Below are 23,325 nucleotides of genomic sequence, written 5' to 3'. Positions count from 1 at the left end.
AATGAACACTTAACAGGTACATAAAAAGCTAACCTTATCCCTTTGAAAATATGAAATTCCACCTTGGTCACAAACACCTGATCTACAAAACTGTAAGACTAAATTCATGCAAAATCAAAAGCTCAAAGAAACAACACAGTTGTTTACTAGCACTCAATATATGAATTTTGTATAAAATATTAGAAATACATTGTATTCCTTGCCAGTGTGTCAAAATATGCAAGATTTAAAATTTTAAATTAAAGAATAAGAAATAAACATTTAAGAGGAAGAACATTTATAAATCATTTACCATTAATCGTTGCTAGTCTCTTGAGTACATTTATACATTTTCTTTAATAATTAGGTTTAAAGCTACAATATTAGTCATTAAATTTATAACTGACTCATTAGTCATTAAATTTGTAACTTTATATTCGGCAAAAATATTTCATGCACTGCTCTACATGAGTTTTTTAATTAAAGATATGAAACTTTTAATTATTTTAGTTTAATAAATATTTTATAAAATGGAAATTTTATTCCATAGTGATTATACAAAATATGGATTTACTTTTTACAATTGCATCCATTCACAGCAATGTTTGAAAAATAAACGTCTCACATCAATATTTAAAAACCTAATATTTATTGCACATATTTAGACATATTATGCATATACTAGAATACCTCAAAACTTTCATTTGAAAAAGACATCAAGAAATATATTTAATTTTTCATTCATATTCCCTTAAACACATACAGTCAAAAGTCGTTAATTCGGACACCCATAATCCGGACCTCAAAGCTACAAACTTTCTGCACATGCGTGGCATTGACGCATGCGTGTAAGACCTTTACGGCTGCGAATATGCATGTGCGCGTGCGCAAAATACGTTTACAAATGCGCATTTAATGTATAACGGACGGTATAAGCTAAGCTAAAATTATCTAATTCAGTTAATGTTGCAGATTGCGTTGTTCCTTAATCTTCGAATTGGATTCGGCTTATTATTTTTTGCAGACTGTCAGAGCAATTTTTTAAAAGTAGGCTTGAACTTTCGATTATGTCAAATAGAATTTCTGATATATATTTACTAATATGCAAAGGATCTACAAAGTGAAAGTATGTTTCAAGTCCATTAAACAAAAAGTGGAATTGCTGCAAAAAGTGGATAAATGCATATCCTTTGTTTATCTAAACTTTAACGTTTGTTTATCTTTAATGCGGGGGCACGCAATGAACTGGAAGTTGATCTGTCCTTATCTTCAGGGCAGATGTTTTTATTTTATTTGGCTTATAATTCCTTACTAAATACAGTATTTCATCTCAATGTACTCTGTCTTTGATATGATTTAAATCAAATTCCTCGTCATTATAATTCGCTTCTGGTAGCGAAGAAAGTGACAGAGGTTATTGAAAACGAAAAAATTACGATTGACAAGTTAGTCGGTATTCTCGACACAGCAAGTACAGGACTTGAACAGCGGAACTTTGTAACTGAACAAGAAATTATGCCTATTTATAGAATTAGAGAATGTATTATCACATAAAAAATGAAGCAACTTAGACAACTTACATTGAAAGAAATGTTTAATAAAGTAAATAAATACTTTTTTGTGTGAGGCTTTTTTTTTTTTTTTTTTTGTAAATTTTGATACTCTTTAAATCATAATTGTTCTTTATTTCATAAATTACGGCTTCATATTTTTAATTTTATAATTTCTGCATGCCATCTTACCAGATTTAAACTGATGATCTATAATCCGGAAAAATCGATAATCCGGAATCACCGAAGTCCCGACGAGTCCGGATTAACGACTTTTGACTGCATATATAAAGAAAAATCTTTCTTGGAAAAAAAATTTTTTTTAATATTACAGTACCAATAATTCTTTAAATAAAAAATTTTATTCAAAGAGGTTTAAAATAATTAGCTTATATGTGCATCACTTTTCTTAATTAATTCAGTGAATTTTCATGCTCAAAAGTTTTAATGGGTTTTATCCAGTACCATTCAGATATTAAGAATCTGAGTTTGTGTCTAGCAGTGTGGTATGAAAATGTAGCTTCTTTAGCAGCACACTTCAGATCACAGTTGTTGTTATATTACTATCTTTGGTTTTAAAAAGATCTCTTATCTTTGTTCAAGCAGTAGCATAATAGCACTCTTGCATTTAACTGTTTTCATATTGTCTTCACCCTTTCTGTATGTGCAAAGAAAATTCTCCAGCACAAAGAGTGCATAAACACATTGATTGTTATTGTCATTACAAAATTTCAAAAACGTGTATTCCTGTTGCAGGTTAACATTAAACACACTTTTTTTTTTTTTTTTTTCTTTGCTTATTGCTAAAAGATGAGACAAAAAATGAATGGCGGTAAATGAGCAAAAACATGTAAATGAGTTATTTCACCCACGAAAGAAACCTAAACACATTGCCTCTGTAGTGATGCCAAATAACTAAAGTAAAATGGTGTGGCGAGACTGGTAGCCATGCCTCCGTCAAAATTGACATCAGTACTTCCTCCAAGAATGTGTAAAAATGCAATGTCGAATATATAGTTTTAAAGTAATAAAAATGCTCATCTGCCATAAAATTCTCAAATCCCGGACGTTACCACAGACTGCACTAAAATGCCAGGACTGACCGGGCTAATCCCAGACATATGGTAAGCCTACATATCTTGCATTCTAATTGAGCTACTTTCGAAGTTTAAATGTTATTAGGTTCAGAATTGATGCAATTGTTATACAAAAATAAGCACTTACTATATATGCAAAATATAGGTATAAATTCAGTTGCACAAAATATGAACTCTAAAACTATTGTGTTAAATGCAAAAATTAAACAAATAAATAAATGAAACGATACACAAAAACAGCAATGCGATTAAAATGAATTTAAATATTTACAGAAATTTACAAAATCAATGCACAAATTGAAAATCATATTTATAGGATTCAGTTACACCAACTTTTAGTTGCATTTCATTATGCTAAATCTTGCTCATTAATATCATATTTATAATATATTTGATATATCAGTCAGAAGAAAAACTATTTTTTGTTTGATATAATAAATATGAAATGCATTTTAATTTAGGTTTCCTTATGGGAAAAAATTACTTCTATAATTAAATATTTACCTTCCAATAAAATTTCAAAAAATATCATGAAAGTATCACTGAAAAAGTCGGCCTGAAAATTCACACTGAAAAAGTTGGCCACCAGTGCAGTATGTAATGATATACAGAAATCATAACAAGAAACTTACCCACTCAATACCATACTCAACAACTGTTTCCCAAGGTACTAGAACAAATGGACACAAAGTTTCAATCAGAACAATATTAGCTGCATCAGGATCACAGAAAAAATTAAATTCTGCTACCTCTGTTGTGTTCCCAACACCTAAATAAAGGTTTTGAAATTTAATTTATACAATATGACACTGATATCAGTAGATATCTGAATGCATTTAAGGTAAAAAATCTTAACCGCAGTTCCTAGATTCTGCCATAAATGCAAAGCAGTAGAAAGGCAAATCATCTAAAACCTTTAGTTCTAGTGCAGGTATATTAAACTTGTAGACTGCAGGACACATTTTTCTGTAGTCCTTAATTTACTATGACAAAATTAGAAAAAGCTAGGGATTAGAGTATATTTAAGGGTGCCCCTTGGTTTATCACTAAGTTGTTTCGTCTATCATCAAGTTATTGTTTCATTTATAGTAACCTGAGTACTTGAATGCTATGAAAACCCTATTATGACATAACTGATTGCAGTGAATTTGACTGATGAGAAAAGATTTGTAAGAGCTTGTTTGTGTGTTTGATGTTGGTTAGGGAGTACGTTGCTGATTTTGTGGTTTACACGGTAAAATGGCTGAATGTGGTAAGATTAATTTGAAGCTTCTGTATGATTTGGAATGAAAAGGAAAAAAAAAGCATTAATTGACTGGTATGTAAATGAAGATTTACTTAGTAGCCATTACAAGTGTCCTGTGTGTACGAAGGAAATGCGTATGGTCGAACGTCGGAAGATACCAGCACTATGGGGAATATTTTTTACTCTTATTTTTGAGAATTTATGTGGCAATGCCAGTATACAGATTCTAGTTCAGATAATTTTAGGAAGTTTTTGGATGCTGTTAAGGAATTTTGTTTGACTGAAGACACAGAAATTTCAAAATACGGTAAGTGGATATTTCCTTTGTGTAGTGCTTAGATGCTAAAAGGAATTTCCTTTTTTTATGTTACTTCATTCATTGTTTGATTTAAAATGTAGTTTACTGAGATTATATATATATATATTTACTGAGATTATATATATATATATATATATATATATTGGCTGCTCCTTTGACCTTTTAAGTGAAAATAGATCGATGTGTACATGGACAAAGTCAAGGCAGTGTGCAATGCCAAGTTTGTGTAATTCTCTGATTTTTTTTTTAATGAAAATAAGTCGAGGTGTACATGGACACCGAGTTTGTGCAATTCTTTTACTTGTTATTTTGGCTTTATGTAGCGCAAAAATCACCGCTACACAAAGTCAATATAACAAGTCAAAGAACTGCACAAACTTGATGTTCATGTACCACCAAATTTTGCCTAGGGGCACCTGTAAATATCTTTTACCAAGCTAGGACTATAAAAAGGCAGCTTGTTTTGCATAAAATGTATTCTGTAAAATTTCACATACAAAATGCATTTTATACACGATTGCATTTGAGGAATGAATTTGAAGAGAAGATCTTTGATATCAGACTCGCAAAAGATAAGCTCTGACTTGCTTTTTGCTATTTTCTCAACTGATATCAGGAAAGTGCCAGTCCATTTCCAAAAGAAATTAATACTGTTACATTCTACGTGTTCATGGATTTGGGGTAATTGATGAAAACATTTGATGAAGAATCAAAACACATTTTTCAGTATTACACAGGACAGTACTAAACACGTGTTAAAGTCATCGAAAAACTATGATAAACCTGCTGAAACAATCAGCAACACAGCCTTCAGGCTATCAGGATATAACAGTGAAGACAGCTTAATGGCAAAGCACTAGTGTTCAGCTTCCCACTTTGTCAGTCGCTCTCGAGCTGATCTCTGAACTCACACTACTACTGAACTCTACTCTAGATACTCCCCTACTTTGAGTACAGGCAGGATATATGTAGCTTTTGGCCTACCTAAGAGCCTACCTTCAAGCAGGTTTGCAGGGAAACTGGTAAGAATTCATTCTAGAATGTTCTCACAGCGTCTATGGCATATCATCAATTTTATCACCAAATGCCACCAAAGGAGCAATTTTGCACCAAATCTGGCAACCCTAAACCCATTTTGCAGGGAAGCTATCTTACTGCAGCTGGGCATTTCGCAACAACAGAAATCCAGCCCTACTCAAATCTAAAGCAAATATTTAGTAAAATAGATATCCCAGAATTTTATAAATACTTAGCTGTGCTGCTCCCAGAAACATGAAATTTGCAATGTAAGTGATTTTTATGTTTGGTACAATGTATAAGAGTGAACACCCTTCTTGCTTTCATCTGTTTCCTTATGTTCCTTCCACTTTTTTAAGAACTTCAGAATTGAGATGTTTATGTATTTACTCACTTTTAAAAAAAATCATTAACTATGATTTTTTTTTTTTTTTTTTTAAATAGTGGCCTGCATTGCTGTACTCGGATGACTTTTTGTCCCACTTTAGGTACTAAGTTTGACAAGATTGTTCTGGAGCAATGGTGTCCAACCCGGGGCTCATAGGCACCTTAAAGTCTGCAATCCTATCTTTAGGTGCCTGCTAGCTGCAATCAGAATATCACCCAGAGATAAAAGTTATATGCTAATCCTAATGTAAAAAACTACCCTAAAGAGATGCATGTCGCATACAGGAGCATTCCATTTGCATTCATCTACTCGTGTATTACCTAGATATAAATTTCAATCAATAAAATCTTCTCCAAAAGCTCAACAAAGCAGTCTTCTTACCCTCAAAAATGAAGCAAAGAATCAAACAAAAGCATACTTTAAGGAAAGTAAGTGACATTCTTGCATCACATAAATGGCATATTCAAACAAGGCCATTGTGAAGGAAGCTATACTGGTAATGTCAGAGTCTTTATTTTACAAATTTAAAAACAAAAATGAAATTATCTCAGCTATAAAAGATGTGTGTCTGTCACAAATCATGGTGACATGATAAGTGGATGATAAGGCAATTGATATCTAAAATCTCATTTGGAAAATGAGCATAGTTTTTCCTGCAGTTTGATAAATCCACTGCTACTGATTTATTGCTACTGCTGATGTTCACAAAAATGGTGTTTCCTAACTTCTCCATGAAATAGTACTGCTGACCATGTTGACATTAGCAAAACACACTGAAGGGCAAGACATATGCGACACATTTTAAAAATTATATTACTGAAGAAAACATACCACAATCCAAATGATGTTGCCTCAACTATGAAAGGGAATAAAACTGGGTTTTATTGGTTTTGTAAGCAGGAGGACATTTCCCAAATTTAATTCAAACCACTGAGTCATTCAACGAGAAGATCTGGCTTCTGAAAAGCTCAGTCTCAGAAGTAAGGTGGCTGACTCAAAGAAAAGTTTTAACAAGATTTGTTGGAATGTTGTAAGAGATTAAATTTTTTCTCATATCCAAAGACAACTATGACTAAATTTGGATGAAATGGAATGGTTTGCTGATTTGGCATTTTAATCAATACCATTCCAAAATTCAATGAGCTAAGTACCACACTACAAGAAAAAAGGTAACACCTATCAGAAACAATGAGCTCAATATCTACTTTTCTGGCTAAAATCAATATGTGAAAGGACTATCAATATTTTTCATCATTTACCCTCATTCTAACACCCTAGAGTGTACACACGGGTTTAGTATTTTACGAAGGCAGTAGCATTCTGGAGAACAAAAACATGAGCCTGACAGTTTCATAGCCCGAAAGGGAGATCATTCAAAACTGTTGGACCAAGGGGGATTTGGATGTAAGTTCCAAACTATTAAAAAAAAAAAAAAAACTAGCAGTCATGTTTAGCCATTTGTATTCTGTGTAAACTTTCTAGTGCAAGGCTGCTTTGTGTAGCACTGGTGAGGGCATTATCGACAACTAGTTAAAGTGTCAAGCTTAAAAACTACAGCCACACCCTTCCATGAGACCAAGAACTGGAAGTGGTGACCTGCAAGTGTAGTCAGATTGGTTGGGAAGTGAATACTTTTAACACATTGAGCCCGGCGGTGGTCCCTGGGGACCAGCAGTGAACTTTCCGTGTGACCGGCACTGGAATTTTCATTTGGCTGGCGTCAGTCTGTGGGACCAACAGTATTAACATTCATGACCATGAGCTTTGTCACACACAGGCAGGGCTTGTATGTCAGTAGCCGACAAAGCTCACCAACAGATAAGTTGTACTCAGTGCATGAAGTTGCGGATCATTCTGCAACATTCCACTGCTTGATCACTCGCGCCAGTGAACTTTCCATTCAGCCAGCAAATTCGGCGCCGGGTTCAACGTGTTGATGCTGTCAATAGTAAGTGTGGGACTGGTGGAAAGTTAGTGCATAACTCTATTAGCACAAATTGATGGCTTTTTTGGTCCTGTACCCCGCTCTTGCTAATACGGAGAACAAAAAGATAGTGGAGCAAAGGTAGTGGAGAATAAAGGATTTATTCTGGAGTATGATTCATTTAAACATGTTGAAAACCATTTGTTATTTAGCTAAGAATTTAAAAGAAAATTCCAAGACATGTATTCTATGATGCCCATTTTAATGTTAAAAAAAATCCTTCCTTGGAATTAGACATAACAGAAGTTTCTTAACAGAATGGAGGCTGAATTAGAGATTATAACTCTTGATACTGATATAACACTCAAAAGTACAGAAAAAATTGATGAAGTATTTAAACTAATGGACTCTATTAAACACAAAAATATATTTAGGTGTGCACTAACAATTTTTATGTCAGCAAACCTCAGTGGACAGGTTTCTTCAGAACTTAAAATACTAAAACCTAAGTGCAGAGATAAGCTGACTCCAAAGCATGTGGAAAACAGCACGGTGCTGGCATGCTGATTATTAGACTATATGTCAAATTTTAATACATTGCCAAAGAATATTAATAATCAAATACCTCATTAATAGCATGTTAATGACTTAATGAAGTACTCATTTAATAAGATATTAGACAAATTTAATGATTTAATAGTTACATTTTCTAGTATTACTAATTAGTTAATAGTATGTGCTTTTCTTTATTCTAAGTAGAAATAAAATTAATTTGAGCCTATAGTGTATCTGTATTTTATTAGTGGATAATTTTAGTTTTTAGTAAGTTCATATTTTCCCTATTATTTGGAAACACAAAATCACTATTTAAAGATAAAATGGGTACTAACTGAGACAGGTACACAACAAAAATTTAAAAATGAAAAACTTTGCTCCCAAAAGAAATATGCAAGCTTTTCCATTTAATATTCTAAGCAGGTTTTTGATTAAAGAGTAGGAAGAAATTAAAGCTGATGTTATTAAACATAAAAAGATGCAGCATTTCTGATTTGTTAGATGAAGAAATTTTGGTTTCTAGGGCTATCTGCCTAAGGGCACAGATGCCTTTGTGGAGGACTTTTTAAGGAACTCTGGCTTGTATACATGTTACACATGAGGAAAACCAGTGACCTCATGCAGCCAGCCCATTCAACTGGAATTGAACCCGGGTCGGAACTACCAGTGTTCAGTGATTTTACCACTCATCCACTGGTGGGCAGATGAGAAGATTATTTATGTAAAAGTAAATAGAAGATTCAGCTGTTTCAGATATCGAATGGAATCTGTTATGAGGCACTAACAGAAGCAGATGATGATGAAATTGATGTCTCTGGTTATAAGGGATTTTGTATTTATGGTTTTTTAAAGATTAATTTTAATGAAAAAAGTAGTGTATTGGTGGTATAAATATATTTCTGACATATTTCAACATATATAGCATATAAGATTTTCCAAAATATAATTGCTTCCTAGAATAAAATTTGTCTAGAGTATCATTCTTGCTTATTTTTAGAAGATTCTATTTTTGTTTTAATGTTTTATTTGTTAATAATAAGTTAATATATCAAGTGCACAATGTGTTTTCATGCTTTGTATAAATTTTTAATGAGTTACAAAATTTTTAAAAAACTTGGTACCAAGCCACTAAAAATATTACAATTAATTAACCTGACTTTTATGAATTTAATTAGCATCCTAGCACATTTGAAGCATTCTCCTGTAATTCTGAATTTGGATTGATGACACGCACAGTATTTCATTTAACAGCATAGATATCATTCAAAGCTTAAAGCATACAGTCCTTAACAAGAAAATTTAGAACAGGAAATAATGTCTGGCCCAAGTTTTTTCCAAAATGAAACATTAACATTCATCTGTATTTTTATGCAAAGAGGTAAAAAATGGGAAAAAAAAAATAAATCTAAACATATCCTAACAGAAATAATGATAAATGAAAATTTGAAAAGTATATAAAATTTTAAATAAATATATTTATTAATAAATTTATAAATACATTTAAATAAATGTGTATTTATATTTCAGAAATCTTAATATTCTACGACTGAATAATACTCATGCATTTTACTTTTAGATTCATATAACAGTTTCAAAGTTATAGAACTAATTGAAATAACATTTTAAAAAGCATTTTCACTGAGTAAAAAATAGTAATTTATCTTAGTTTTTTTTTTTTTTTTTTTTTTTTTTTTTTTTTTGTAAAAACATAAAGATACACAGTAGCTTCACATTTTAATTATTCTAATGTTTTCAGCTAATGTTCTGCTTTGATTAATATGCATTAAACTAACTCAAGAAAAAGATAAACATAATGAGTGAAATCTTCACATAAATTGTCTGTGTAATCTAACAGTTATAAATTTCAGTAATTTCATTACCTTTATAATTACCTCCCATACAAACTAGTGACTTTAAATTCTCTGTGAATTTAGGATCAATCCTGTGTGCCAAAGCCACATTTGTTAAAGGACCAACTGCTATAAGAGTAATTTCTTTGGGATACTTCTTGACTAGCTGTAACAGGGCTATAACAGCCGGAATTTCATCTTCTTTTAAATCACCAGTGGAAAATTCATGTCCACGATTTCCTAATCCATCACGTCCATGAACAGTTTTTGGATTTGCCTGTGTACACAAAGGTTTGCTACAACCCTTGTGAACAGGAATCTACATAAAAGAAGCAAACAAATTAAATACCAACAAAAATACTTGAAATATAAGGAAATAATTACATTTAATGCCTGGTGAAATAAATAATTATAAATACATATAGTATTTTAAAATTTCGCATGTTTTAAATGCAAAATTATCTATAATTTTGAATTTAGTAAAGACCTGCTAGAATTTCCCAGTTTTTTCACTCAAAATATAATGAATGCTCTTTAATAATATTTTAAAAAGAGTTTCATTACAGATTTTGGTACTTTTCTGCTAACAGGACCGGATTCAGCAATATATGTCAGTATATGCATATGTATGCATACATATGCATATGTATGCATATATATGCATGCACATATATGCATATTTACACCCATATATGCATACCACATATGTATATATATATGTATTTCTGAATCTAATCCCTGATAACAGAAAAGTATCCAGATTTTCATTATGTTTGTATTCTGTTGGTATATGGAAAAGTACATGATTTTGAAAAATGTAAATATACAAAATATGTAACATAAATGTTTATAACTTTTGTTTTTTGAAATAAAATAATTAGTTGTAGTAAATTATGTAACACACTGAACATGTAGAAAATATAATTTTAAAGATAGTTAAAACACCTCCTTTAAAGGAGATAATTTTAAAGAAGACTTACATGACCTAATTTGTGATGGAATAAGCCCAACTGCCTAAAAAATCTACAGTTCTGCAATGAATACCATGAAGTTGTTTATGCATCTTAAGAATTAAACTGAAATCATCAGAGCTTAGATATGTGAAGTATAGAGGTTGACAGGGCAATATCCAACCCTGCTGATCCAACAAATCAATTGCAACTTGTGCTACCTGTACCTGTCCTGCAAAATGATCACATCCTGTAAAAAGTGCTGTTGTTTATCTCTCAAAGCCAGTATCAGACTGTTTCCAGAATTGTACAATAATACAATGTAGTGGCAGTGTGTTCTGCAGTTAAGGTTATATCAGTAAAGTCATACAGAAATTTTATACTGTTGTGATTCTGATGAATGTTCTGTCTTTGTGGTGATCTATAATGATTTCACTTATTGATGATCTTGCTGGTTCTGTAAAACTAATTGTTGTTCTGCAGTTAAGGCAGTAGAGTAGACTTTAAGGTACCCCTTGTATTATGGCGAAGTTTTTGTTTCATTTATCGCCAAGTTGTTGTTTCATTTATGGTAGCCTGAGTAGTTGAATGTTATGGAAACCCTATTGTGACGTAATCGGGTGCATGATTCTGGGAAATTTTGAATCATGGGATGTTTTGTAAGTGTTTTTGATTCTTTAGACTATAGAATGGCCGAATGTAGTAAGATTAATTTGAATTTTCTGTACGATTTGGAGCAAAAGGGGAAAAGAGCTTTAATTGACTGGTGTGTAAATGAAGGTTTACTTAGTAGCCGTTATAAGTGTCCTGTACATAGGAAGGATATGCGCTTAGTCGAACGTAAAAACCGTTTAGATGGATTTGAATGGGTTTGTAGGAAGAAAGGTTTAGATGGTCACTATGTGAAGCGTTCGATCAGAAAGAGTACCTGGTTTGAAAAAAAGTCATTTGAGTATGATTGATATTTTGATTTTTACGTGGCTCTGGGTGTACGAAGCGAACTCGAAAATCATGGTAAGTGAATATTTACTTTTGGTAGTGCTTAAATGTATAACATATTTTTCCTTTTTTATATTATTTTATTGAGATTATGTATTTTTTGTTTGCCTATATTTTAGAATTTGGTGCTCCTTTGACTTTTTAAGTGAAAATATATTGATGTGTACATGGACAAAGTAGAGGGAGTGCGCAATGCAAGTTTGTGCAATTCTGGGATTTTTTTAAGTGAAAATAGGTCGACATGTACATGGATAAAAGTTAAAAAAGTGCACAATAATACAAGTTAAAAAAGTGCGCAATGCCATTTTTGTGCAATTCGGGGATTTTTTTTAAGTGAAACTAGGTCGATGTGTACATGAATAAAGTTAAAGGAGTGTGCAATGCCATTTTTGTGCAATTTGGAGATATTTTTTTTAAGTGAAAATAAGTCGATGTGTACATGGGTACCAAGTTTGTGCAATTGATTGTCTTGTTATTTTGGCTTGGTGTAGCGGCGATGTTTGGCGCAAAAATCACCACTTCGCATGCCAAAATAATGAGTCAAAGAATTGCACAAAATCGGTATCCATGTGCCGCCAAAAATCGCCAAGGGGTACCCTAAACTATACTTTTACCCAGTTAAGGTTATATCAGTAAAGTCATACAGAAATTTTATACTGTTGTGGTTCTGATGAATGTTCTGTTTTTGTGGTGATCTATAATGATTTCACTTATTGATGAGTGATGATCTTGCTCACATCTGGTTCTGTAAAACTAATGCAGATTGTTTGAAAACTTCTTAAAGGCCTTGATGATACTGTTCTACTGCATGACCTCTAGTGCCTCTAGTCCCATTCAATACTGTTGCCCCTGTTTTGAAAACATGGTGACTACATTACGTTAGCACCAGGCTCTATTCTCATAACAATGCTAAAGCATGAATTGACTAACACATGGGATAAGCAGCATAATCTGATTCTTACAATATAACCTCTTTACAGCAATATTGCCATTAATAAATTTCCAACTCTCAAACTTATTACTTGCAAGACATCATTTGTCATTAACATGATTATTCCTGCAACATCTGTAAAGCATTATACTGTTGAAAAGAATACTGCATTTACATACATGTGCTTTTATGGTGTCAGTGATTACTATATCCAGCTAACAACTGGAACATGAATAGTTTGAATCCTAGAAAAAGCACAGTGGATTCAAGTTTCTTACTTTAAGAAACTTAATTGTAATAAAGATTAGTTTCAGAAAAAAAAAGCACTATGCATTTCAAAGGAATGTGATATAAATCCGTTTTCTTGAAAAAGCAAAAATACCTATGCAGTACACAAGTCATATACATATTAAAATTTCAAGTAAATTTAAAATTGTTTCATTTAGCATCATAGTAAGACAGTTACCAGCCACTGTGATATATGACAATTGGTTTGGAACTGAAAACAACATTTTATTATACAATAAGATATTTTTTTGAGGATTTTCCATGTTAACAATGGTTACCTGACAAATCATTAGGTAAAACATTTTGGCACCTAGCACAGACAGTTTTGCTGATAGAAAAGTACAAATGAAAACATGCATTGGTATAGACAAAGAGCCTAAAATACATCTGAATGAATCTGGTTTATAATATGTAATATGACAACTGGAAATGACTTATTTAGAACCCAAACAGTATTTTCTTACTGGTGCAGCACCTAAATTTTGAGGTGTAATTATAACTAAAATGCACAAAGGTTATAATTTATATAAGACAATGCAAGAGTCGAGAAAAAATGACATGCATAATTACCTAACGTAACTTGTATACAATTTAAACAGTCTTATAATATACATATTGCATAAACATTGTAGGGTTTATATTTATTTTAACTAACATTTATTTTAAGTTTAAACTATCTTTCCTGTCAAGCCTTACTTTCCCCTGGAATTGCCAATGCCAGAGTATGTAAATTTTAGTAGAACGCGCAAGGATTCAAATTATCAGCGGAAGTATTCTGAGTTAAATAGAAAGGAAACGAGTTCGAAAGTGTGCTTTCTTGCTTCACGAGCGTGGAGGTGGCTAGTTAGAAATTGAAGAACCACGCGTTTCGGCCTGTGTGCTTGCCTCGCAAATTGTTAATCTTTCAACGTAATATTCAGAGTTTGCTGAATTATCAGCGGTATTTTAGAACGCGGTGAGGTTAATTACGTTTAGAGAGCCTCGTAGTTAGCCACTTGTTATTATCTCTTTCCAGTTTCTTATTTTTATTTTACCGCCGAGTCGGCGTAGTTTGTGAGCGTCAAGAGCACGCATTTGTAATTTCTAAAGTTGAATAAAAAGGGATTTAAACCCTTCTCAAGACTTTGGTCTATTTCCAGTTCTCAGCAGTCACCACTTTGTTGCGTGCAGGTTGGAAGCGCGCAACTTTACAACCTTAATCTAAATTTACTTGTGTATGCCTATGATTTTCCATCCAAATCATATGTGAATTTCAAATACTTCAAAGAATGTTTCTTTAATGAGAAAATCCTATTTACAAGATGATTTAATTTTAAGTATTCTTTTTTTACATGCATGGCTGAAAATTTCATTATGAAATAAAATCTTGCATTCTTGCAACCAAAAAGCAAGAAGAAAATGCAGAAATCACAACAGTGCAGAAATAGCAACATAACAGTAAAAAGCAAAAATTAAATTCAGCTCACCTCTGTACTATCACAGAGCACAAGAACACGCATTACATTTTTGCACACATTTTCAATAGTAGTATTTCCAAATACACATGTAACAGCAACAACCTGAGCAATATCTTTGTGGTTCAAAGCTAACATCAACGCCATAGCATCATCAATGCCACAATCGGTATCTATAATAATCTTTGCTTTCTCTTTTTCCATGTTAACCATCTTATCAGTAGCTATTAGGAGAGAAAATTAAGTTGTTCATTTTCTAATAAGATGATAACAAATAATAACTAAAGTTCGTAATAATTTTAGCATAAATGTATAATAAATAAACACAATTTAAACAATAATAAAACGTTTCCCATTACAGATTGATAATTCGAATGCATTTTCCATGAAATTCAGTTACACTTGTAACCTTTTTCTCAATAATAAGCAAAGTACACCATTAACATCAGAGACTTTAAAAGAAATTCAATTAAGTTTTCATTTAAGAATAATACCTTCCTAAGGACTGACTGTGCTCAGAAAGATTGCTTACATGACAAACTTTCTAAAGAAACTGCTTTTATTTGCTCTGATAATTATTAAAATCCTACATATTTTAGCTTAAGTTTAAATACAGTGAGTCCCAAAATTGAGGGTACACTTAATGCTAACTTAATTTGTAGGCTATTGACAATAGAAATCATTATGCAAGTTTTCCTAGTTTTGTCTCATTAAAATATATACATTTTGCTTCTTACCTGCACAAAAAATAAGTTATAAAACTCCGTTTAAAAAATATATTACTTAAACGAAAATCTTCAACTTCTGAAAGTCACAAAATTGAGAGTACACTTCTTAAATGACTGTGTAAAACTACCAGTAAAATTTTTAAAATAATTTGTACCTAAGATTTATACAAAAATACAACCTTTTAGTATCCAAATATTACAAATTTGAGCTTACTACCTTTCTGTGTGACAAATATGGAGAATAGGAAAGAAACGACGATTGAGGAAAAAACCTGGTCGTTAATCTGTCTAATCAAGGCAAATCTTTGAGAAAAATAGGGAAATACTTGGAAGAAGTGTAAATTGTATTAGAAGAATCATTCAAAAATTTAGAAAGGATGGTACGCTGGAAAACCAAGCAGAGAGAGGCAGGAAGAAAATTCTCATTTCAGCAGCAGAGAGGAGAATTGTACACAAGGTAAAGATTGAGCCTACAATAAGTGCTCCAAAAATTGCTACAAGTACTTTGGAAACTGTGGGTAAATCTGTTTCTGCAGAAACAGTGTGCAGAATCCTCAGAAGGGCTGGTTATAATGGCAGAAAAGCTCTCAAAAAGCCCTTCATTAGTAAAATAAATAGAGCTAAGAGATTAAAATTTGCTAAAGAGCACATTCTAAAGCCTAAAAAGTTCTGGAATGAAGTTTTTTTCAGCGATGAGAGTAAATTTAATGTTTTTGGCAGTGATGGTCATCGTATGGTGTGGCGCAAGAAAAATTCAGCTTTAGATCCAAGAAACGCAATTCCAACTGTGAAGCATGGAGGTGGGTTAGTAATGGTTTAGGGCTGTATGGCATCATCGGGAGTTGGAAAGCTAGTGTTTATTGATTGTTTATAATGGATAAAATGGGTTATCTTAATATACTGAAAAATAATTTGAAGGACAGTGCTACTCAATTGGGACTAGGATCAAAATTCACATTTCAACAGGATAATGATCCAAAGCATACAGCAAATACTGTCAAAGAATGGCTGCTGTATCAATGCGGAAATCAACTGAACACACCCCCTCAACCTCCTGATTTGAACATGATCGAAAATTTGTGGTCCCACCTTGAAAAAGAGGTTCGAAAACATCAGATCACAAGTAAAGAACATTTGAAGCATGTACTAAAAGTGAAGTGGAAAAACATTTCACCCGAAATTACGAAAATTCTTGTCGATTCGATGTCCGGTGGCTTCGAGCCAGTGGGTATGCTACAAAATAGTAATGTGTTGTTTTTTTATAATTTATGTAATAAAACAATTACACGTACCCTTAATTTTGTGAGCTCAGATTTTTGACGATTTCTGTTGTACATTTTGTTTCTGTATTTCATGCATTTTTTTATGTCTATTTATGAATAAATATTAAGATTAGGTATCTTTCTACATCCTCGTCTAAAGGTTTTGGTGACTATCTTTGTCTGACAGTTTTTGTTTTCATTCTAAACATGAATTCTGTTGTAGAATGGAGTGTACCCTCAATTTTAGGACTCACTGTATGTTATAACAATAGACTAAAATAATGGAAAATATTGATATATTAATAATATGTCCAAAATGTTAGTATCACTCAAAATAAAAAAAAATAAGAAATAAAGGATAGAAAGTGTGACTTAAATTCTATAATGTTTAATCCCTATTTCACAACATGCATAACAATGTGAAAACCTGTACACAAAATTTCAAATGATTTTATGAAGAATTTTTGGAGCTATCATTTTTTGATGTGAATATAAATCAAAAGGGGGGGGAATTGCAGAAATCACATTTCTTCAGTTCTCAATTAAGTCTTCAGTTCAACACTACATAATATATATATGCATAACTGTTTACTTAAAACGGTCTTGCTTTATATGTTTCTCAAAAGAACATTTTTGTTTTGCTTTCGAACTTCTTTCACTTTTTCCAATGAAAGTGAAAGAAGTTCGAAAGCAAAACAAATTCATGAAATTCCAATGAAATTTGACAAAATTCAATAAATACCTTCAAGAAGGCACAATTTTCATGACATCTAAGTTTTAGTAACCAGGACTGACTTATTTCTCTAATATTTTAATATGGCCAAAAAATTACATTAATATGGCATCAAATATTTGTGTATTTAAGCTCACAAACAGTATATTTTTAGGTATTATACGTTAGACAGTGTTATTAAAATATTTGTTGGTATTCTGAGTTTTTCCATGCATACATTTTTGTTACATTTCTCTGTTATGTATTTATCAAATTTAAAATAGCTATTGGCAGTCCTTTCGCTTTTACATTTTTTATTTTGAGTTTATACCAGTTGTTCACATCACAAGGGTAATAAATCACAAGGGCATTAAATCAGAGCCATAGCTAAGGCTTCAAGCTATTTTCTTACATGTGCTATAATAATGAGTTAAAGCTTTAATGTCTAAAAGTTTTCAGTCTGAATGGCCTGTCGGTAGCTGAGTGGTAAAACTGCTGAATACTGGAAGTTGGACCCAGGTTCATGTCTCAGCAAGACGAGCTGGCTGAATGGGAGTTTTCAGGGCTTTTCCCATGTATTACATGAATATAAACCAGTTTCCTTCCAAGAAGCCTCTTCCCTTAGACAGATAACTCTCAAGTACTTTGCTATATCCAAAATAATCTGAATCCTCTTCAATCTAAATAGAAACAATAAATACAAAATCATTCTATGATGAATAGCCTTTTTCTTTGCAATGTCACCAAAATAGACATTCTGTTACTGCAGTTTTATTTTTACACTGTGATAATTGCTAACTTCAAATGTGGCATTCACCATCAAAGTATTAGGTACTGCAGAAAAATCACTGGTACTCTTCTGTCATCAGGACAGGATTCAGAAATGTATGTATATATGCATGAATGGATGTGTTCTTGTATGCATGTATCTATGTAGATACATGCATACAAGTAGATACATGCATTCAACATACTATGTAGATACATGCTATGTACATACATGCAACATACTATGTACATGCAATATACAACATACTATGTACATACATGCATACTATGTAGATACATGCATACAACATACGTATGCATGTGTATGTATACACATATGCAAATATATACATATGTACATACACACACATTTCTGAATCCGGTGCCGATAACAGAAGAGTTCCAAAACACTGCAAATGCAGACCTAAAGTTTACATATTTACAGCTGTAATGACCTCTCAGCTTTTCTGAAGATGAAGAAGTTTTAATTAAATGCATGACTTGCAGCTCATTATGAAATATCAATATAAACAGAAACGTAGTGATAAATTGGTCGTCTGACGTACCGAGCAGCAAGGTGACAAGATAATATTTACAAGACTAGAAATTTCAATAATACGATTACCATTTAATTCATTTAACTCACGTTTAGACAATTTATAGAACTAGCTCACGGAAATATTTGTTTTATTAGCATTACCTAGCTTGCTAGTGTAACGATTACCATAAAATCTTCGCTTTTTCGGACGATTAGATCTATATTTAGGCATTACAGATTTCAGAGTATGAAAAGTAATTAAAATAAGTAAAATAGATTATTTGTTAACTTAAAATTAGCGCTACCTGGTCGTAAACAAACCAATTAGTCCGATAAGTTGTTGCCAAACTGAAATGAGAAAATGCATAATCAATGTATCAAATTCAAACACAAACACGGCAGCATAAAATTTCAAATTTAAAAGTAAAAAAATGCATCCTTAGTTTGGTGCTGATTTTGAAAAAGGCCTCTATAGATTTCGAAGAGCTTAGACACAAATACCTCTTCTTCGGCAGCAAAAGAATTTGTATGAGGTGATTCCGTTGAATTTATCCTCAGAAAACACTTTACTCTGAAAATCTTTTAACTTAATTTAGGAAAGATAAAGGAAAGAAAGACCATATCTCAGTGCTTAAATTGCGGCGGAGCCCACCGGAGTCCCGCTCCGATGCTTCTCAATTTTTAAGATAAATTACAATTTCAGCCGGAGCGCACCGGAGCCTTAAATAAGATGAGCTCCGGTACTTCTTTTTATAAAATGAATCACAATTTAAAGGGGAAAAAATTAGAATTTCTAACGTTTTAGTTTAACAACAAGCAAACCTTGCAATACTTTTTTTCCCTAGAAATACGAACTCGTGAGAACATGAGACGTTCAAGTCCCCTCGCTCACATGCGGAAACTTTCCCCTTTAAGAAGGGCAAGAAATTTGGGGAAGTTTGTTTAGGAACGCGTAAATTTGTCGCCATGCCATTGTATCTAGTGTATTGTTATCGATGCTTACAGTTAGTTATTCTCGTAGGAAGGAAAATTTGTGTTCTTAAATTAGCGTTAAGTGACAGCGAGTACAATAAGAGTGAAATACGGAGATAAACTGCTCAAGCACGTCCTATACATCGTCTTCCCACAGTATCCACTAATGTGGGGGGAAGCAGCGTAAACAGCAATATTACATTCATCCTTAGGAGTTAGATTCAGAACTCATTTTACCCTTGACAGGCATCTGCTTAATGGCTAGAATTACATCAGCAGAGAGCCGCGGGTCAAAGAGAACGCTCTCTCTCATCAAGATGCCCCTCATTTTTTTGTTCCCACCCAGTCATACCCTCATTCGGTTTCGCCCTGGAAATTTCATCAGCTATACTCTAAGTATATTTAATTTTTGTGATGATAAAATAACTCCCCCCCCTACAATCAGAGCTTAAATTGAGCCCACCGGATCTCGGCTCCGGTGATTCTTAGTTTTTGTAATAAATTATAATTCCAGCCGGAACGCACCGGAGCCCTGAATAAGAAGGCTGCGGCACTGCTTTTATGTAATTGAGTAAAAATTTCAGTAGAAATTTTATCTCGAAAATTTTATTTTAGCAATAAAATTATATTAAAAATCGCATATTAAATTTCAAGTTATATCTTTATATTTTATTTAATTTTAATTATTTAATTACTTAATTTAATTTTAATTATAATTATCTTTAATTGTTTCAATAAATAATAATTAATTATCTAATAATCATCAATTAAATTATAAATACTTAATTATCCAATAATTATCAATTAAATTATAATTAATGACATAATAATTATTGATTAAATAATAATTTATAAACATTAATTAAATAGCTACTAATTACTTTGATAATAATTAACTATTTAATTTAAAAATTATTAATGAGTTAAATAGTCATTTTATTTATTTATTTACTCTTGTTCCTCTTTGCTGACGGTCTTCCATAGGGCTGCGGCACTTCTATTCTTAGAAATTAAGCCCTGCCATATCCCTCGTAAAAAGTGCTGGCTGTTACTGAGAAATGCTATGGACTAATCACTTCAGTGCAAATCTCTTTATCGTAGTCGACAATGAGGTGATATCAGAATGTTCAAGAATATTCAGAGAGCAGGTAGGGAAAATTAAAGCCAGATACAAACAAACGGTGGCTTAAAATGCAACGATACAGGGACAAATAACACCTACTATTTAATATGAACATGCCATTCAAGGGACAACCAAGCTTATCTGTGCTGTGAAGATGAAAAGCTAAGTAACGAAATTTTCGCCGCTCAGAAGATAAGCAGCAAACTGTGAGTTACTATTATCCATAATTTCGTACTGAAAAAACTGAGCAATAGCTCACAGTGCAGCAATGAACTGCTTTGCGAAAAATGATCTCATAGAGAGTGCGTAAAATTTCGCTGATCCAGTGCAGTATGAGCCCCTTATGAAGTAGACTCGTCCTGAAAAGATAGTGTGCATTAAATTTAAATCTAAGCACCCTATTCTGCAATTTCGCGTAATGCTCGAAGAAAATATATCTCTTATGATAAAATGAGGCATAAATGATCACAGATCGAATCGCTGAAATATATATGTGTTCCTACACTTCCAATTACAATCTGGAGTACTTTCTTCCACTGTGTAAGTTATTTACTTTGCTGCACATACAGAAGTGTAGCTAGGGTTTTCAGCGCCCGGGGCAACTGAAGATTTTGCGCCCCTCTCTGTGTGCCACGAATGGAAAACATTTCATTCTAGAATTTCGTACCATCAATTTGGCGCCCCTGGATGCTGCGCCCGGGCACAGATGTCCCCCTTTGCCCTACCCTAGCTACGCCACTGTGCACACACAGGCAATTTGATCAGTCAAAGTTAGTGTGTGGTTAAGTAATTAACTATCAGGACAGTAGTATCAAATAATTTGAGATCAAAATCAATTAACATCTTTGTGTCTTCTGACGACGAATTGTTAAAACTTGAGTTTATGTAAATTCCCCCACAGACGACGTTAGTTTAAGAACTGCAAGTTTCAAGCTCATGGTTTCAGGCTCTCAGGTTCAGGAAACTGTGGATTTGCAGTTATAAGGTATTTCTCCCGCCTTCCTAGCGTGCCTTCATGGTGTAGTGGTTCTGCACGCTGGACCGGTATTCCAGAGGTCCGTGGTTCGATTCCCGGCGAAGGCGGTTGCTAATTTTTCATCCTCCGGCTTTTGCAATTAACCTAATGTCTCTATAAACCTTTCTGGAATTGTTCAGGAAATATATAATTTCTTTTTATCATCTACACATAGATGGGCAATACTGTTGTAAGTCTTCAAAGATGATTCAAAAGTTTAAAAGTCTTTGTCAAAGACTAGATGGGAAGCACATTCAAGGGCCACAAATGCAATACTTGATAGTTATAATGGAATAACTCTGCAATCAGCTGCATATTATTAATATACACAGAAAAGCAAAACAAGAAATCAGGGCATAAACATTTTGAATAAAATGGATGAATTAGGATTTATGGTAATGTTATATTTGTGGAGTTACTTGCTGGATGAATTTCACAAGACTAGTAAATCACTTCAAGACCTCCAAATTAGTCTAGATGTATGTAGTAAATTGTATGCTTCGCTTTCGGATTCTGTTAAATATTCCAGGGATATATTCGATCATTTTGAAGAAAAAGCAAAAAAAAAAAAAAAAAAAAAAATTTGCCTGATGCTGATTACAAGAAAAGGAGATATAGAAGAAGGCGTATCAATGATGATAAAGATAATGCTTTAGAGCACGTTGGACCAAGAGGCAAGGTCAGAAACAAAATATTTATACAGGAGGCATTAGAGTCACGTCTGGCACAGAGGACTTCAGTATACAATGAAGCTGCAAAATGTTTTTATTCTTAACAAAATTAGTAGCTACAGAAGAAGAGTTTCGAGATGACGTTAGTGCTTTATGCTAAACATATTCTGAAGACGTGGACATGAATCTTATAGGAGACGGCTAGCATTTTCATCAGTACGTTATACATAGTCAAGCCTATGATTCAGCGGAACATGATAGACTGACACATCACGATATGTATAGGGTAATATTTAATGATCGTGTCCAATCAGCATTTCCTAATGCAGAAGCAATTTTGGGATTGTTTCTTAATATGATGGTTGCAAATTGCCCTGAAGAAAGATCTTTTTCTCAACTGAAGAGGATAAAAATTTAAATTAGAACGACTCAAGATAAATTACGTTCCCTCAGTCTCTCGTGCATAGAAAGTGGCAAACTACACAGTTTATCATTTGATGATGTCATCACCCAAGTAGCACACAAAGTTGCAAACTAGACCGAAAGGCTGTAAAGTGGCCGTGGTAACTTTCACGATGTCTTTACAACGTTGCGAAGACGCAAAATACTTGCCGTTGCATCTTGGCAATTTGTCGACGTCACTGAAACGTCACGATATGACCGCTTTTAGACGTGGTCGTTTTAGCATTTTTTCATAGTTCATCAGCGTTACTTTTAGAATTAAAAGAGACTAAATCTGTCCTTTCAAAAATCTGAAGTCCGCATAAGATTTATTTTGCAATGTTTCATCACTTTATTTCATCTAAATATATTAATCTAAGGTAGCTTCATCTAATGAAATATAAATTTAATATAAATACTTTTAATTTATTAAATAAAATATGTGCTAAATAACTGCTTAAAATTTTGTTAAAATAATTAATACTTAAAATATTTTTTATAAATATTATAGCAAAATATTTAAAAGTGAAACTAATCCATAAAGTAAG

The 23,325-nt window shown here is 32.7% G+C and overlaps 2 protein-coding genes across 6 annotated transcripts in view; one reads left to right on the top strand and one right to left on the bottom strand.

The window, feature by feature from the left end:
* Positions 1–6,037, top strand: part of LOC118198284 (CD151 antigen-like) — a 258,214-nt gene extending 252,177 nt beyond the window's left edge. Inside the window, exon 7 of the mRNA XM_085812015.1 lies at positions 5,653–6,037. Within this exon, the coding sequence (XP_085668141.1) occupies positions 5,653–5,703 (51 nt within the window). The 3' untranslated portion in view covers positions 5,704–6,037. The remainder of the gene's footprint in view (positions 1–5,652) is intronic.
* Positions 1–23,325, bottom strand: part of LOC118198283 (nucleoside hydrolase-like) — a 53,892-nt gene that overhangs the window by 5,558 nt on the left and 25,009 nt on the right. For 2 of the 5 annotated variants that reach the window (XM_035369921.2, XM_085812013.1), the window contains exons 2-4: positions 14,560–14,771; positions 9,956–10,244; positions 3,259–3,395 (exon numbers count right to left, since the gene is read on the bottom strand). In XM_035369921.2, coding sequence (XP_035225812.1) covers positions 3,259–3,395; positions 9,956–10,244; positions 14,560–14,760 — 627 coding nt within the window. In that variant the 5' untranslated portion in view covers positions 14,761–14,771. The other 3 variants (XM_035369922.2, XM_035369924.2, XM_035369920.2) reach the window with 3 other exon arrangements.

The sequence above is a fragment of the Stegodyphus dumicola genome, chromosome 2 (assembly GCF_044657685.1).
Source record: "Stegodyphus dumicola isolate Sdum_Otavi_A_Nest chromosome 2, ASM4465768v1".
NCBI classification, from domain to species: Eukaryota; Metazoa; Arthropoda; class Arachnida; order Araneae; family Eresidae; genus Stegodyphus; species Stegodyphus dumicola.
This window is presented reverse-complemented; position numbering and strand designations above follow the sequence as displayed.